General features: G+C 46.0%; 1 protein-coding gene across 2 annotated transcripts in view; it reads left to right on the top strand.

The window, feature by feature from the left end:
• PIK3C2A (phosphatidylinositol-4-phosphate 3-kinase catalytic subunit type 2 alpha) overlaps nt 1-15919 on the top strand; it is a 1158716-nt gene that overhangs the window by 161953 nt on the left and 980844 nt on the right. For both annotated transcript variants that reach the window (XM_078681042.1, XM_078681043.1), the window contains 2 exons: nt 74-194; nt 9772-9883. In XM_078681042.1, the coding sequence (XP_078537168.1) occupies nt 74-194; nt 9772-9883 (233 nt within the window). The remainder of the gene's footprint in view (nt 1-73; nt 195-9771; nt 9884-15919) is intronic.

Raw genomic sequence — 15919 nt, 5'->3', positions numbered from 1 at the left:
TATTGTTGCAAAACAAAATTAAGATGTACATTTTGTAACTTCAAATATTTTTTCTTTTTTCCAATTGTTGTAGTGAGTTCACCAGTTGAGCTTATTATCATGCAAGCACTTTGTTGGGTTCATGATGATTTGAATCTAGTTGACATTGGAAGCTATATCCTGAAAGTGTGTGGCCAAGAAGAAGTTTTGCAGAAGTAAGTGCCTTTTTATAAATGTGTAAGCACTATTTGCCTGTGAAATATTGATTCCTATAATAGTGAAAGGTTGAAAATTATGTTGTTGTAACTTAAAAGGATTTGAAGCTTACTAAATGTGTCCATTTTCTGTTTACCATAATCTCTGCATGTCAGGAAAGAGAACTGCACAATCGGCCAGTTCTGTTTAGTCAATTCTCCCCCATGCTTTGCAGTGCGAAATCTTCCTCATACTTGTATGTCATTTGAGCAGTGTTAACCTTTCAGCAGAATTCATGTATTTTTGATTTATTAGAACTTAATGGTCCATATAATACTTTAGTAATGTCCATTGGCAAAATTCTTGTAATCTAGATTGTGTCGACTTATGTGGTAAATAGTGCTAAAACCCAAGTTCGGTGCCCAGGTGGGAAATAGTACCAAGGCATATTTGCTCTGGGTCAGCTGCCTGGGTACCAAGAGCACTGGGAAGAATAACTGTCGGAGTCAAAATAAGAGTGACATTGGCCACAATGCTGTGTGGCAAAACGGAAGCGAGACAGAATCACACTAGGGCAATGGGGCCCCCTGTAGCCTCCACCATTTCACTTATTTCACACTATTCTGGAGACTGTGCTACACATCAGGTGTTGAGAGTGTGGCGCAATATCAGTATATTGAACAAACGTAGCTTTGCATGTTTGTACAAGTTCTTTACTCTGTTGGGACTGTTAATTGGAGAGCTTCCTTGCTAAGTCTTCATGTCTTCCAGGTCTCTGGACTTTAGAGCCAATCTGGAATACCATTTTCAAACTGAGTTTTAAGGCTTTTAAAGGCATACAAGTACTTGATTCATTAAAAAAGTTCTAGAAAGGAGGAGTGAGGATTCAAGAGTTCATACAATAACATTGCTTTATAGAACCAGTGTTTTTCTCTCAATCCTTTGCGCTTCGTTAATTTTAGGCCCGGGTGGTTATGAAAATGTAGGAGGGGGTACATGGGCCCGCCCTCCTCCGGGCTGTTTAAAGCCCCCAGGATCGCCACCTATGGCCCTATGCCCCCACCCTGCCCTGGGGACTGCCACCTCCCTGGGACACAAATGTAATATGGGAATCTAACCGGGAGGCCCTATTGGCCCCCCTGCAGACCGGGGACCGCCACCTCCCCGGGGCACAAAATGACAACACTGAAGGGGGTCCGTTGTGGACCACCAGCCAAAGGACCACCACGGGGCAAATTTAAAGAAGGGAGGGGGCTGTGTGGCCCCTCACCTGGAGCCCTAGATGGCCCTGGGAACTGACACCCCCAAAGGCAGGCTCCACCAATGTCCTGTAGTACCCACCCCTGGGATATTGCAGTTTGCTGTGGCTTGCTCCCGCTAATCAATAGCAAACTCTCTGCTTTCAGCAAGCGAGAGCAAAAATGCTCTTGCTTGCTGAAAGCAGAGCAGTGTCCGTTTCCCTGCTTGCTATGAAGGGAGCAGGGAAACCGCCATTGCATTGAGATCCAGGGAGCTGCATGTTAGCAGCTCCCTGGGTCTCAAAGCAATTCTGGCTCCCACAGGAGGCAGGGATCGGGCAGGAACTGCAGGGGCCTTGAGGCTCCCGCGGTCCCCAACGAAGTGGCCTGATAGAGGACATGTCACGTTGCTTAGTCTTCTGTACTTAAGAATTAATCTGGTTTTCCTCTTGTGACACCATTCTAAGTACAAAGTCTAGTTATGGAAATCCTTTAAAAATTAATGAATGAAAAGGATATAGGTTGGAAGCAGAGACTCACTGGCGAGGACCGAGCCGCTCCCGCCTTCCCCCCCGCTGACGATAAGGATGTCTGCTGCCTAGAGCCCGGCTTGGATGTGGTGGAGCGAGCGGAATAAAACTGATTGCCTACGGGACATCTTGGTGAAGTGGACTTGGTCCAGGATTCATGGCAGACGCCTGAAGTGCTATCTGAAGTGCTGAAGTGAAGATCAACTGACCCCTGCCACCGGTGTCCGCAACGAGCCTTCTCCGGACTAGAGGGGCAGGTACCTGAGTCCGGGTCACTGCTGCTGAAGTCGGGAAGCACCTACCAACGGAGCCCAACTCCCGCATGGTTGGGGAGAGGATCTGCCTGACTGCGTTCGCCACCGCCTGCCACTGGCTGCCTGCATTCTCCGCCTGCAGTTGGGCTGCTCCCTGCCACCGGAGCTGCCCGACCAGCCTGGGGTCTCCGCCACACGCGCCGACTGGAGGGGTCCTGCACCTAGGCTCGGATCAGTGCTGTGAACGCCTGAGACGTCCGGGAGGCTCCTGCCTGACGGACTGCGAAGCCCTTTGCAGGCGCGGGTGGGGAGCTGGCCAGCCCTCGTCGCTGCACGCTTCTGTCCCCCGCCCTACCCGGGGACCCGCGCTGTTTCGTGGCAGAGAGGTCTGTCTACCGGGGGCCGGGATGGCGGAGCTGGACGGTCGGTGTGCCTGTCCTGGCATGCCTGGATCGGTGGGTCCCGGCTATCTGGGCTGTTTGTAGCCTCGGCCCGGGGGCTGGATCACGGAGAGGAGACACCACTGCTGCAACGGTGAGTTCATGCCCCACCTTCACCCCACCACAATATACATCACTGAAACGGGCGGAGAGGGGGGCAAGCGGAAGGGATTTGAAGCGGCCCGACCCAGCAAGATGATAGCTGGATGCCGCCCTTCCCCCACTCCCGGTTGATCATCATTAAAAACGGCGCAAGCGACTTCTAGAGCGTCTCCGGTGTGCCCTGCTTACGTGTTTGGGTGCCCACCGCGCAGCTCTACGCTGGAGGTGCCTGACTTGTAAAGGACTTCTTACAGCCTTGGGCAGCTTGACGACCAGAAGGTAATTAAGCTAAGCTATCTCACAGTTTCTCTCACTTTCTGCCTGGAACTTTACAAGCAAAGTTGTTAATTCAAACCTTCAGGCTGATCTTCCATTTTATGCCCGGAATGCACTGTAAGCTTTACATTTTCGCGGGCTTTGCAGTCTCCTCACTCACCATTGGTCAATATGACTGGGGGCCATAAACTGGAGCCATAAATCGCCCTCCAGCCTAACAACTGACCATGAGGCCTATTACCTAAGCGGTCAGGAATCTGCAAAAGAGAGATAAGACTCCCTCCCAGTAAGCTAGGAATTGGGCTGGCTCATACAGGAAATGAAACCACCCTCCCCTGCTCTAAAAGGAACAACAACAAAAGAGGACTACCATCTCGATCTCCCCTATTTGGTGGCCATCTTGGTCCAGTCTCTCCCTCGCTCTGGCGGCCATCATGGACTAGTCTTTCCCACCAGTTGTACATAACCTAAGAACAGGCCATTCATACCCATCCAAGACTGTACAGAGCGCCACGTCTAATTATCTTGTGACTTAGTGTCTACCTTTTATTGAAGTATCATATATTTAATGGTATGTTATACAACAGATTACTACCTCATATATGTGTGATATGTGTGATTAAGTATCTGCCCCTTATTGCAATACTGTACTCCTACCTGTACTTTGTAGAATTTTTTTGTACCCCGCACCTATGTCACTTTCTCCTCACAGGTATTGCACCGATCGCTACCTCATATTTCTTTTGGATGCTCACTAGTGTCATTTATGACTCAAGCAGCCTCTGTCTGCACCCTGACTCTGTTAGTATTATACTAGTATTTGTATTTGTAGTGTATATGTATCTTCGTGCGATTAAGTGACTGCTCTATATTGCAGCTTTATACCTCTACTAGTACTCTATACACTCTGAGTAAACTGCACCCATCTCACTTTTCCCTCACCGGTGCGGCACCAAACGCTACCTCATGCTGCACCTGCACCTATCTCACCTTTATCCCTATCATTCACTGTTCGCTACCTCATTTATTTGGTTCTTACACTTACACCCCTAGCTTTATTTTGAACATTTGTAATGCACTGAATGTGAATACTTTTTTTTCTGCATTTGACTGCTGTTTGTAATTGTTTTTTTGTTACTGGCACATGTACCTCACATATGTTTGACTACACACTACTGTCACTTTTGATTCAGGTATTTTACTGCCTGCATAGGTATTCTATTTTATTCCAGTATATTATTTATATTATAGGCTATCACTAGTGACACTCACTAGTGTCTTCCTTGGCCCTGTAACTAGCGGCTGACAGTTTGTACTATCGGCCTATTTCCTACCCCTATCACCAGAGCCTCTATAAAATGGAGCTCAACGGCAAGAACACTTTTAGAATTAACTACCCCTCCACTCCTCTCTCCAAAAATGCCACTAAACGTTTTAAACACAACTACCTGAGGTCACACCCAGAAACACCCTTTGCTGACACTTACTTCTCACTGGGCAATGGAGCCCTGAATACTGATATCATCTTCCACACCTCACGCAGAGCCCAATGGAGGAAAACTTTCCTATCCCTACTCACAGTCTCCACCACCAGGAAAACAACTCATGGCCTAAGTCTCACCATCACACCTTCCCACCTCTTCCCGGGCAGGTCTACCATTACCATCTACAATAACGGGATTGTCCTAATCCAATCCACGGACAAGAACCTGGAATTACTAGACAACCTGTTCCCCAAGTTCAAAGAGCACCTCTCCAAGCTGCGGACCCCCACTCAGAACTCCGCGGGCACTATCACCCCTGACGTCGCAGCCACCACCTACTACACTTCTACCCCTAGCACCCCAGTAAATGGCCCACCTGTTGTTAACGCCCCCCACTCCCCAAGAACAGTCACAAATAACTCCACCGCACATACTAGCAACCCCTCTACCCTTCTTACCCCCACCCATATCCCCTCCATCCCTCCCCCCCCGGACAGAACATCCCCCACCCACAACACACCATCATCTGAACAAGCCACCGCCCAAAGTTTATCCACCCCCCCCTCCCATCCCCTCCACGACAGACACCTCTCCCTCCCCATCTCCCTTCACACTCCCACCCACGAGTCTCTCACACCTGACACAACAACTCCCGCCCACAACACGCCTACATCTGCACACACCATCACTCGGAGTTTATCCACCCATCCTCCCCATCTCCCCCACGGCAGACACCTCTCCCTTCCCTGCTCCCTCACCACTCCCACTCACAACTCTATCTCCCTCCCAACAAAAGATACAGAACATACCTCCTCCCTTACCCTAGCATCCCCCTCTCTCCCACCTCCTATTCTCAGCCCTCACTACCCTCCTGTCTCCCCCACTGTCCCCAGCCTTCACTCACTATTCTACTCACCGGCACCGTCTCCCACTGAAGTCACTACCTATGCTTCTCACCCACCGCCTGTCGCACCTACATCACCCACACCCCTCGCCCACAAACACGCCCACTCCTGGAATACCATCCCACCCATTAGCTCCGTGGAACCCCTCAACAACACTAGTATACCCCCCCCCCCGATACCCTGCCTGCTCACCAGCTCACTACTCAACCACTCACCAACGGCTCTCTCCACCAACACCTTCCCCAATGACCCTCCTGACCTGACTTTATCCACCCTCCAACAAGTCAAAGAGGAAATCTTACAAATCGAAAAAGACATCCACGCAATCAAAGACCTTCTCTCCTCACAGCCCAGTCTACCTCCCACCATCCCACTACCCTACAAACGACGCACACTCCCTGCATACCCTCGCCCCCGACGACACCAGCAATGGCCTACTATCCCTCGCCCCCGACGACACCAGCAATGGCCTACTATCCCCGTGCGCAATAATTCCCACCGCCCCCGTCGTGTTCTCAACTCCTTGTCGGACCGCGACTTATGCTCTCTCCTACGCTCTTATGGCCCAGGTCCGGTAAAAGACTTTTCCAACTCACACATCCCCATACCCACAATTCTTACAAACCCTCTAAGGCCCCCAACACTCAACAACAGAGGCTCCGTCCCTAACAACCTCAGAAAAGTTCCCCTCACACTAGAAAGCTCGACCACCCTTCTCTCTCCCAAACTCAAATGCATCCTACTAAACTGCAGATCGGCCCAGAGACATTCCTCCGACATCGCGGATCTTGTCTCAGATAGGGATCTGGACCTAGCCATTCTAACGGAAACGTGGCTCACTGAAGCCTCTACCCCGATTATGGACATACTAGTCCCCCCCAATTATCACATCATCAGGCTGGACAGGTCTCCTGGCAAGACGGGCGGGGGAATTGCATGCATTTTTAGGAGCAACCTCTCCGTTACTCAAGTCACCTCCCCCTCCCTTTCCTCCTATGAACTCCTCTGCCTCGACATCACCAGTGAGGGCAAACAAGTCTGTGCTTTACATCTCATCTATCACCCGCCTGGTGACAATCTCATATTCACTCAACAATTCATGGACCTGATCACTTCCAATGCCGGTCGGCAGACCACTCAAGTCTACCTGGGTGACTTCAATCTCCATTGGAACGATCAGAAAGACACCGTGGTGAATAGTCTCAAAACTTTCCTCAATGCGCTTGACCTCACCCAATTATGCGATAAACCAACACACGACAAAGGCGCGATACTCGATCTCATCATTGCCAAAGAGAACTCTACACAACTGGAAGCGATACAACCCTGCGATTGGTCAGATCACCACATTATCACCTTCTTTATCAACGAAAAAGTTAAACTTAACCCTACTCAACCAATCAAAACCAAAGCATGGAAAAGGGATTTGAAGAATCTGAATCCCTCTACCCTACCTCCCCACATCGGCAACCTCCTCCTTCCCCCTTCAGGGGCCTCAGATGTTCAATCACTGACTGACCACTACCTTGACTCTATGAACACAATAGTCAATGAAGTCGCCCCTCTGCAACTGAAGAGAGTCTCCACCAAAATCTCTAACCCCTGGTACGATGACAGACTCAATGATGAAAGGCGTAATATGCGAATGGCAGAGCGCACCTGGAGATCGGACCCTTCAGCGCTGCATCTCAAAAAGCTTAAGAACAAGAGAAATGCCTACTTTAGGAAAATAAAGCGCACAAAGTCGGACTTCTTCAGCCGCCAGTTGGACCAAGCGAAGAACAGGCCAAGAAAGCTGTTCGAGCTAATCAAGACCCAAACAAAGGCACAACCCACACAATCAAACAGCTCAACAAACGACACCCCACACTGTGAAGCCTTCTCTGCTTTCTTCAAACTAAAGACTGACAACATAAAAAATGACCTCATCATAGATGTAAGCCGATACCCCAGCCACACCAGAATGGCAGACACTCAACCTAAAAACAAGGCATCCTGGCAGTACTTCGATACCTATTCAGAAGAAGCAATATACAAACTGCTCTGCACCTTGAAGCCCTCTAATCACCTCACAGACCCTCTACCTGCTAATGCTGTAAAAGACTTTATCCCCTTGCTCCTCCCTCTCTGGACCAAGATCATCAACAGCTCTCTGCAACAAGGCCACATTCCAGACTCCCTTAAGGTGGGGCAAGTCACGCCCATACTCAAGAAACCTACAGCTGATCCGTCTGACCTAAACAACTATCGGCCCATCACCAATATCCCCACCCTGGCCAAACTGCTGGAGAAATGTGTCCAACTCCAACTAACAAAACACATTGATCAATTTGACCTCCTCAACCCTCATCAATCAGGCTTCAGAGCGAAACATAGCACGGAAACAGCTATGACACACATAATTGATGACGCCCTCCAAATTCTGGATCGCAATGAGTCCTGCCTCCTCATCCTTCTTGACCTCTCGTCAGCATTTGACACGGTCAAACATGAGAACTTGCTGGAGCTGCTAAGTAATAGAATGGGGCTATCGGGAACTGTTCTCAAGTGGTTTTCGTCTTTCCTTCACAATCGGTCTCAGAGGTTCAAGATCGACAATGTGCTATCTACACCTGTGCCTGCAGATCTAGGTGTCCCACAAGGGTCCACCCTCTCCCCTACACTGTTCAACCTCGTTATGGAACCGCTCGCCACCTTGCTTCAAGCATCCAATGTTCAATTCCATATGTACGCCGATGACACACAACTCTATCTAAAGTTACAATCCCCGGAAGATATCAAACATCTGAATTCCACGCTTATTAACACCCAATCTTGGCTGGCCGATAATCACCTCAAACTAAATGCTCTGAAAACTGAGTTCCTACTCATCACACCCCCGGCGAAAATCTCCACCACCCAAACCTGGCTCAACAACCTAACAGCACTCAATGTCCAACCTACCATTGTGGACTCGGCGAAATCCCTAGGCATCACACTCGACGCCAAGCTCAACATGCAGCAACACGTCAGCAAAGCCACAAAAGCAGCTAATTTTCAAATTAACACGCTGAGGAAAATTAAACCCTTTCTCCCGGCCAAAGACTTCCAAGCTGCTGTACAAGCTTTAGTCATCCCTCGAATAGACTACGGAATTGCGGCCCTCAGCGGTCTCCCACTAGCCACAACAGCACCCTTAAGAGCCTCCCTGAACGCTGCCGCGAGACTCATTACTGGCTCTAGAAAGCATTCGCACATATCCCCAGACTTAAAGACTCTAAAATGGCTGCCTTTTGAGGCCAGAATACATCTAAAAATTGCAGTTATGACACACGCGGCCGTGCACCACAAGGCACCCAACTACCTCGCTCAAAAGCTGTCTATATCAGGAGGTTCGAGATCCAATAGGAGTACAAAAAATCTACTCCTGAAACCTCGTAGATTCCGGAAAGTGAAAACCTACAAGCGCTCCTTCTCAGGAATGGCACCCAGGATCTGGAATGCGCTCCCTCCTGAAATCAGGCTGATCCCCTCCACTTCACTCTTCAAGAAAGAGGTGAAAACCATCCTTCTGGCCAAGATCTCCTGATCGTTATAGATGCTGGTTCAGAGACTCTTCATTGCTTGTATCACTGCGCAATATCCCCTGGCACTATACTCTACTTGTTGGGGGCACCACTACGCTACTCTCTTACTACCGACCAAGATGTGATACACGTTGGTTTACTGATTCACCTGTACACCTCTGTAGTGGGATCAATGACCTGTGCTGTCCTATATTACTTCCTTACCTGACTGTATATGGATTGGTTTTATGTATGTTTTTATTAACCTTGTTATTACCATGCTATTGACTATTATGCTGTTCCCATTATCTCTGTTGACTCCTACTGCCCCTACCCTGTCTTTGTAAAGCGCTCTGATATCTGTAAGGATCCTGTTCGCGCTATATAAAACTTTGAATAAATAAATAAATAAAATAGGTGTAGCAAAAAAATCGTATCACAGTCCAAGAACGTACGATGTCTTGGTGAACTAATTTAAGAGGTGCGTGCTTGGAGTCATACCCTGATATCACTGTGCTCTTGCTCTGTTTTGTTAAGTATTCGTGGCATCATTAGCTGCCTTGTCTAAAGGGTAAAAGTAGCCAAAGTACATTGTAACTCCTGAAGAGGTTGGTTGCTAGAAGATCTTGTTATGGTAAGTACATATTTAGTATACATATTTCAGATGTCGTTCTCCATCTATCGTGCAAGATTCTTTGAGAACTACTTTAAGCGGTTTGCTTCCTTTTGTTAGACAGCTGTTCTATAGCTGTCACATTTCATTAACGCTTCTTTTGTATGTCTGCACTAGTATTTTATGCCCTTTTTATATATATTTTTTCAGTGCACACTGTTTGGGAAGTCATGAATATATTCAAATATGTCGAAAATGGGATACTGAAATCAAACTACAGCTCTTGTCTCATAACACAATATGCAGAGATCTAGCACGAACAGTGAGTACAAAAAATGGATTTCCTTGGTTAATATTTTGCTGTTATATTGTTTCTGTTTTAGTTTGTTTCCAAGTTGAGTTTTATTTTTCCTTGAATGGCATGGCATTTATGCTCCTCATTGTATTCTGACAAGTTAGGATAATGTTTACTTGGTTACTTACATACCAGGTAGGTTACACTAATTGAGTAGCCGAAAACACTGTATAAACGCACAATCTTAGCTTCCTATACTGAAGAGCATGCAACTTTAAATATATTGCTCTTCTTTCTTCTACCATGGAGTTAAAAACCCTTTTGTGAAAGCTTAAAAAAGAGTTAATTGTTCGACCTACGTTTATTTATTTGTAATATTTGTACATGATATCTATATGTGGTGATTCTATTCGGAGCATGACCCTTTTGCTACATTCATTGATGCATCTGAAGGCCATCAGGGAGCGGAAGGCTAAGTTGCTTTTGGCCAAGGCTGCCATGTACATGCTGAATCATTCCCTTTCCCATTCTTGAAGGTTTGCCCCTGGTAACTTACTTTAAAAATAAAATCAAAAAGTGCCATAGGAATAAAAAGTTGTAATTTTCAGTTAGAAAACTGTGTCATTCCCAGCGCCGTTCAGAGTTCCAAAATGGTTTCTTGATACTGGGTTCTTCAGGATCCTCTCTGAAGACAATGATATTAACAAATGATGAGTTTGTGAATCCATCGGCTGTCCCTATGCCAGTCGAGACTTCCTGACTAGCAAGGCTGTACAACTTCAAGATAACTCCTGTATTCTGAGCCAATCCACATGAGCATGTCCGATCCTTCAAGTTTGGCGATTGCAGCAGCTCCAACTCCTCCTGATTCCACACCTTGAGAGGTTCTGACATTGGTGATGATTTTTATGGAACTTATGCCTGCCACGGCACAACAGTGGTGTGCTCAGCACCTTTAAGTCCGGCACAGATGTAGCTCTTGGATGATTCAACTCCTTTCTCCCCCCCCCCCCCGGCACTCCCCTCCCCTTCAAAATAAGGTCTGAGGCTCATCCTCGATCCTAGCTATTTGGAAACTGTTCACTCATTGGGACAAGTTGGAGATGCCTTCCCTGAGCTAAGTCCTGTTGGCCCTCAGCGCAGGGCATTGGCTTATTCCGCTGGACCGCCGGATGTCATTTTTCATTTTCCAGTACCCCCGCCCACAGTTGTTGCTTGAAGTTCACGTCACGTGGGGATCTCAACACTGTCCGTTCACTTATTTACCATTTGGAATGATGACTGCATTACATGTCTCTCCCAATTGTCCAACAGTTGCGGAAGCTTCATTTTGGAGGTCCCAGATCCTTGTATTCCTATGCCTGAGTGAATGGCTATCGAATGTGTGTAACTGGCGGTGCTTAAGAGCGTCTTCAGCGCACTATCATTTCGCTATGATGTGGGCTTTACGATCACCATCTAGAATTCTCAACACCCCCCCCCCCACACACACACACAAGTCTAAGTTAATAAAAGCTTTACTAGACACAACCATTATGAAAGCCTTGCCTATTCCTCAAAGGGTTCGGGATACAGGTCTGTTTCTCAATAGGAAGCAATCACGGTTTTGCGAGCCGCTAACCTGTTAGGCCTCATGGCTTTATGTCTATGGTTGGTGGTGTACATCAGATGGTGAATGACAGCCCTTCATTGGTGCCTATGGAAGGTCGATGGATCCAACTTCAGCAAAGACTCTCCTTTCGGGTGTAGATCTCGACTGGGCCAATCCCCATCTACACTGGTAGATGCGCAGCTCCAATCTGTTGGTGGGTTATCTCCTCAGCCATGCTGAGGGACAGGCTACTGCCATCACGGATGCCTCCTTGTTTGGCAAAGGCACCTATCTTGGTGGAATAATGGTGCAGGCCATTGGTTGGCAGCAAAGCAGCACCTGCACTTAAATGGGCTGGAGTTGTGGGTGGTCCATCTTACCATGAGGACCTTGCTTGCTTCCTTTTTGGGGCACTCCATTAAGATTCAGTCAGACAAATTGAACTCTGTCCATTATATAAACAGACAGATTGGCATGGGGGTGTGGAGCTGGGTTTGGAATTTAATAGGCTAATAGTGCCAACTGAGCAGTTGTTTTACTTGTGGCTGCACTCCTCGAGGCTCCCTTAACATGAGAGCGGATTCTCTTAATCTCATCTCCTTAGAGGACAATGATGCATAATTTCACCCCAAAGTGAAGGACATGATTTACTCCAGTTTGGAGTGTTCATGCATGGTTTATTCATCAAGAACAGAATGTGTCCTTGGATTTGTGTTGTATACGTCCCTCTGAAATGTTTCCTGTGGGATGCCTACAGGTTCTGGTGTCCATAGTGGCCGCTGTATGCATTTATGCCAATTCCACACCTGTCCAGGATTCTACGGAAGGTATGCTAAAATCAAGCACAATGTCTCCTAATCGTCCCAGACTGGGCAAAGAGGATTTAATGCACGTATTTGTTGCCACTCACGACTTGCTCTCCTCCTCTCCCACACAAAGGGGACAGCAATATGGTTACACCGCAATCCCCAGACACTACGGCTGCACAATTGGAGATTTAACTGTACCAGCTAGAATCCTTTTGTGTGCTGTCTGACGTTGTGAACGTAATCTTGGCTAATCCGAAACCTACTTCTAAATCACATTGTTTTTTTCTGTATGAAGGTCTGAACGCATTTCAGTCTTGTCCTTTCAGTGCTCGGGCAAGTCACACTTTCACTTGCCACGTTACTGTAAAAGGTTAATTGGCTGATGTATCCATCTTCATCTGTATCGCTGACCAACCTCTTATACTAAGTTGTAAAATAAAACGGTTCAAAAATATATATATAAAAACAAGGTTTATTGATAAAAGGAGCTTAGAGCAGCAGCTGCCAGTATCAGGTACTCCAGAAGATTAACTGTTGCATACAGAATTCAGAAGTGAGAATTTGGAAGTACACTCTGGTACTAAAATCTAATGGAGCAATACAAAAGGGGATGATGGACGGAGCGCTTGAGCAAATCAAACACTCACCCCCAGTCAACTGATCTGGGTTTAATCCATCACCATTCTTAAGCCCACTCAGCCACCCCAGTTCAGACATGGCCATATGCAAATCAGTCTGACCCTGTGCCTCATGGGAACAGTCCAGCCTGAACTGCCAAGCCATGTCTTCCATGGACAGGAAACAAGCATCCTGGGACCGGTTTCGGATTCATAATCCTCATCAGCCAGGCTATCTTGAATCCAGTTGGCAAGTGATCAAGGGACTCACGTCTGAGCATACCCTGCCACACTTAGGGCGAACAAAGCGATACAAAAGGGGATGATGGACGGAGCGCTTGAGCAAATCAAACACTCGCCCCCAGTCAACTGATCTGGGTTTAATCCATCACCATTCTTAAGCCCACTCAGCGACCCCAGTTCAGCCACTCAGGACTTTCTCTCCTCCTCTCCCGCACAAAGGGGACAGCAATATGGTAAGGTGTTACACCGCAATCCCCAGACACTACGGCTGCACAATTGGAGATTTAACTGTACCAGCTAGAATCCTTTTGTGTGCTGTCTGACGTTGTGGACGTAATCTTGGCTAATCCGAAACCTACTTCAAAATCACATTGTTTTTTTCTGTATGAAGGTCTGAACGCATTTCAGTCTCGTCCTTTCAGTGCTCGGGCAAGTCACACTTTCAACTTGCCACGTTACTGTAAAAGGTTAATTGGCTGATGTATCCATCTTCATCTGTATCGCTGACCAACCTATTGTACTAAGTTGTGTAAAATAAAACGGTTCAAAAATATATATATAAAAACAAGGTTTATTGATTAAAGGAGCTTAGAGCAGCAGCTGCCAGAATCAGGTACTCCAGAAGATTAACTGTTGCATACAGAATTCAGAACTGAGAATTTGGAAGTACACTCTGGTACTAAAATCTAATTCCATCATATAATTAATAAATGTGGCTTAGAATATTACGTATTTTACCCCTTCAAAATAACAACATCATTATAGAGAAAAATCAAAATGCAAAGAAAGAAATAAAAAAAATTGAAATACAACTTCTAATTCATGACTTAAACCTAGCAGGTAAATTGATTGGTCTGTAATTGCTTTTGACTCTAGAAGCAACGGACTGCAATGAAGGTAAACTCTGTTTGGAAATTCCACAAAAATCTTTGTAAGGTGGTACCATTTTACACTTGGCCACCCTTCTCGCATTCCAAACTCTACCATCCTCAGTAATAATGGAATTTATGCATATTTTGACCACTTTAATAGGATTACCAAATTTGGATGTAATTTTGGATAAGAAACCAGGTCTTTTTATTCTCACCCAATCCCCCACTTCAAAATCAGGAATTTTAACTTTCATTTTATGATCAAAAACATTTTTCATATCCTCTTGTTTAGTTTTCACTTGCATGGCAACTTGATTGATGTCAACTTGATCAATTCCTTTGTTGATTTTTTTTTTCTTCATCAAACAATATTTATTTATTGAGTTACAGCATACAATGAGCCACTAGAGCCCATCGCAGGCAGCAGTTCACCCAACTGTTACTTCAACATTCCACCCATGAGCATGGAATTGCTGCATGGCAAGATTCCACTCATCACCGTGTCATAAGGTGCTACATGGGTTTCCCCTTATAATAATGAAACAGCAAAGCAATCCGCATTTGTGCATTAATATAAGAGAAAAAGCTGTACATAAAGGGAAGAAACAAAACTAGGATGCCCCTTCAATCATCTCCTAATAACATGACTAATGAACAACAAGGGAAAAAAACTAAGAAGTGGCATTTCCTACTTGGACAGAAGTTACATAATGAGAACCGATTCAGATATAATAAAATCACTATATAACTAATGAAACAATAAGGAAAAGGCATATTAAGTTCAATTACAAACACAGAATTGATTTGGATAAACAAAAATCTGACTTTACAAGGAAATAAAACTTCACAACATAACACACCTTAGAATGTCATGAAGACTTGGGATGACCCTTACATCTGGATGGCCCTACAGCACTCTCTGAAGCCTAACTGTACATTATTTTCTCTACAACTTCGTCTCATGCTACCACCACCATTCTCCACCTCCATCTCTTCAGCACACACATCGCCATCGTCTCCACCCTCTCCTTTTCTACCAAACACTTTAGTCAACCAGCAGCTATTTCACCGTTGACGCCTTCTATCCACACACCATTGCCTTTCACTTCCAACACTCTTAGAGGTGGACCAAACTTGGACCCCCTTTTTCTTTACATGTGCAGGTTTTTTACCCCTACAGTATCACCAACTTTAATTCCAGAATCCTTAACTTTATTCTTCTCATAACAATCTAAATTTAGTTTTTCCTGTACAATCTGAATGTGTTTCCTTACACTCTCATCTGTCTACTTGCTCTGCTTGACCCATCTGTTTATCCAAACTGGGCAGAAACTTGTGGTGGCTCTGTGACCCCACACCAGCAACTCAAATGGTGACACCCCAGTAGATGCATGTGGAGTTGTGTGGTAGAACCAGAACATGGCCCTAACTGCATTAGCCACCACACAGTTCTTGGTCACAGCCCACTGTACACACTCTCCCAACACCCTGTTCATCCTCTCAAACACACCATTGGTTTGAGGATTATACAGCAAGCCTTTTACATGTTTTACATCACTAGCTTGCAAGAAACTCTCCACCTCACTTGAAACAAACTGTGTACCATTATTGGACACACGATTATCTCGAAAATTATTGATTTATAGTATACAATGAGCCACCAGAGACCATCACAGCCAGCAGGTCACCCAACTATCCCTTCAGCATTCCACCCATGAGCATGGAATTGCTGCATAACAATATTCCACTCCCAAGACTCTGTCATGAGGTACTACAATGTACTTTCAAATTCTGAGTTCATAGACTACAAATTCCAAATCTCAATTAGATTCCAATAGGAAATTCCACTTAAAAGCTATTTCAAGGTGATCCCCATGTTACCCTATTGGAGAGATAGTCCTAGCAATAGTGAGAAACAAATTAGAAATATT

Source organism: Lissotriton helveticus, chromosome 3_1 (assembly GCF_964261635.1).
Source record: "Lissotriton helveticus chromosome 3_1, aLisHel1.1, whole genome shotgun sequence".
Taxonomy (NCBI): Eukaryota; Metazoa; Chordata; class Amphibia; order Caudata; family Salamandridae; genus Lissotriton; species Lissotriton helveticus.
Note: the sequence above shows the minus strand (reverse complement) of the source record. Positions and strands in the feature narration are given on the sequence as shown.